The 3,153-nt window shown below is 36.5% G+C and overlaps 1 protein-coding gene across 1 annotated transcript; it reads right to left on the reverse strand.

Annotated features, from left to right (window-relative positions):
- Nucleotides 1-1,869: 1,869 nt before the first annotated feature.
- LOC141155519 (olfactory receptor 6F1-like) lies at nt 1,870-2,808 on the reverse strand. The gene has a single exon (XM_073642388.1). It carries the CDS (start codon nt 2,806-2,808, stop codon nt 1,870-1,872), a length of 939 nt encoding a protein of 312 aa, XP_073498489.1.
- Nucleotides 2,809-3,153: the final 345 nt, after the last annotated feature.

Here is a 3,153-nt window from a genome sequence, read left to right on the forward strand (position 1 = left end):
AGTTAAGGAAAACCAAATCCAAACATATTTTATCCAGATGGGGAAACCCCATATAAATATCCCTCTCCACGAAGCTATAAAACTCAACTTTTCATTTTATTTTAAATTAAAATGTATAGAGGTACATTCTATAACTCTCTATAATTTCTATACATTTTAAATTAAAATAAAATTAAACATTAAGATTTATAGCTCGGATAATAATTGTAAACACATTACTCCAAAGCTATTTTTTGTCCTCCTTTTGATTGTGATATCAAATCCAAACAGATGAATAAAAATATTAAACTTTGTCATTTTTTAAATTAGGAAAAAGATCAAATATCACAAGTCTGTAAGTGGAAAAAGTATGTGAACCTTTGATTTCAGTATTTAGTGTGACCTCCTTATACAGCAATAATTGTATATAAAGGGAACCTGTCACCAGAAAAAAATACTATTAGGTTAATCTGCAGGTTAATAGCGTTATTTTCCTGCCCGGCGCCCGCACTTAGCTGTATGCTGTGGGGAGAAAATGAACTTTACTTCCCCCCCCGGCAGCGTTACGGTTTCAGTCATCGGGCGGCATTGGTGCTGATTCAGTAACTAATTTGAGTATACAGAGTGGCTGCTGTAACCACACCACCGGCCCTGACTGACAGCAGCTCTGCAATGTTCTTTTTGGAGAGCAGTGACTTTCTCTTTGCAAACATGCCATTCTCACCATTGTTGTTCTGCGTCCTCCTGATAGAGGACTCATGAACATTCATATTAGCTAATGTTAGAGAGCACAGTTGCTTAGATGTTACCTTGGGAGCCTTTAGTTGCTTAGATGTTACCTTGGGTTCCTTTGTAACAGTTTAAAATGTCCTCCATTTGTACATAATCAGACTGGGGATTATTGGTGTCTAAACTCTTTAGAAATGATTTGCAACCTTTTCCAGCCTGATGAGCATCAACAACTCTTCTTCTAAGGTCCTCAGGAATCTCCTGTACTCATTTCATGATATACTACCTCAAACATGTATATCAAGATTACTTTTTGATAGATCCCAGTTCTTTAAATAAAACTGGTCAGCCAATCATACCTGATTGTCATCCCATTGACTGAGAACAGCAGACTCTAATTCACCTTCAAATTATCTTCTAGTCTAAAGATTCACAAAATTTTGCCACTCACCAACATGATATTAGATCATTTTCCCAAAATAAATTAATTATCGACAAAGTCTAATATTATTGACTCATTTGTTTTATTTAGTTCTCTTTATCTACTTTTAAGACTTTTGTGAAAAAAACAGACATAATCTTACATCAAATGTATGCAGAGAAATTGAATACTTTGCAAGTTTTACAAACTTTCAAGCAACACTGTAGTTTATCAGCTGAATACATACATTACATTTTTAGTTGTAACTAAAGGCCTTTTTACACTTTTCATAACAACCCTTGTTTTATGATCACCATCTAAACATGCCACCTATCAGTCGCTGAATAAGAAAGAATTCAGTGATTGGTTGAATAGAACATGTATGTGGGTCCTAAAAATCGTCATTATCTGCCAACAATATTCAAATTTTGGGGGGCCAAATAATTGTATTAAAGTGGTTGTCCGGTCTAGAATGACAAGTCTGCAGTCACTCTGTTTGACTGCAGGTTTGTGAATCCTCGCAGCGCCAGCCAGGGGGGATTCACAAGTCTGCAGTCACACAGAGTGACTGCAGACATGTCATTCTAGACTGGACATCCCCTTTAACTATCATTCGTACCCCATATAGTTTGCTCTGACCCAAAACAAACTGAAATCGACCTATCTCCTCGATTGGCATTTGTTATAGGCAGAAATCTGCTAACAAAATCCTAGCTTTAATTTTAGACTTCATTTTATGTTCAGTGGAAAACATTAATTGCCACGGCATTTTTCTTCATAGCCTCAAGCACTTCCTGATTCCGCAGAGTATAGATTATGGGATTCAGAAGAGGAGTCACTACGGACGGGATGACAGAAACTATTTTATTCAAGTGTAAGAGGCCACCGGTACTGGGTCGGACAAACATAAAGATAATTGGACCGTAAAATAGTAAGACAACCATTAAGTGTGAGGCAAAAGTTGAAAATGCTTTCCTTCTTCCACTTGCGGTTGGAAACATCATTATTGTTCTGATTATACATATATACGAGACAATGATTAATAGAAAACATCCTAAAATAATAAACAAACTGAGGCAGAAAAACAGTTTTTCGATACTTGATGTTTCCGAACAAGAGAGCTTGAGTAAAGAGCCAAGATCACAATAGTAATGGTCAATTTGATTTCCTTCACAAAATGAAAGACTTGAGATTTGTAGACATGGGGCAAGAATTGCCACAAAGCCACCAACCCAGGATCCAGTGATAAGTTTAGTGCAAACCATAGGGCTCATGATGCTTAAGTAGCGTAGTGGATTACATATGGCCAAATATCGGTCGTAGGCCATTACGGTCAGGAGAAAGATTTCTGTTGCACCTAGAGAAAAATGGAAGTAAAACTGCATCATACAACCAGCTGGAGAAATGGACTCTTCTCTGGTATTTAGAGACCAGAGAAGTCTGGGAACAGTGACCGAAGGATACCAGATCTCTAGAAATGAGAGTCCACCAATAAAAAAGTACATGGGCTTATGTAGACGGTGCTCAGTTTTTACGATGACGATAATTAATAAATTGGCTGTTATGGTGACAATATAAATAATACATATAATAATAAAGAGGCAGAATCCAGTCTCTTTCAATAGAGAAAAACCCAAAAGCAGAAACTCAGTTACAACTGTCTCATTTGTTAGCTTCATTGTCCGAATATTAGGCTTAGAATAAAGCAAAGGGTTATGAAAAGTTTAACTTTTAGAATACACAAAACCATTACAGGATAAATGTTTTTGACTAAAAATGATATGGAAACACTTTTACTTTAAAAAGAGTAGTATAGGGTTAACATTTATTTTTGTGGAGAGCCCCAAATTGGCATAGGAAAAGATATAGGCCTTGCAATGCTCCCCTGTTAATAGAATATAAATCCCTTCACTAAGGCACATGGCGTGAAACATCACATAGCTCTTATCTTAACTGCTTCCTAACTCTTTATCTCCATCTTTTCTCTGGGGATGTGTTTCTCATGCTGGGTAGCAAATTGTATA

The sequence above is a fragment of the Phyllobates terribilis genome, unplaced genomic scaffold (genome assembly GCF_046119375.1).
Source record: "Phyllobates terribilis strain yellow unplaced genomic scaffold, ASM4611937v1 Scaffold_7__3_contigs__length_470593459, whole genome shotgun sequence".
NCBI classification, from domain to species: domain Eukaryota; kingdom Metazoa; phylum Chordata; class Amphibia; order Anura; family Dendrobatidae; genus Phyllobates; species Phyllobates terribilis.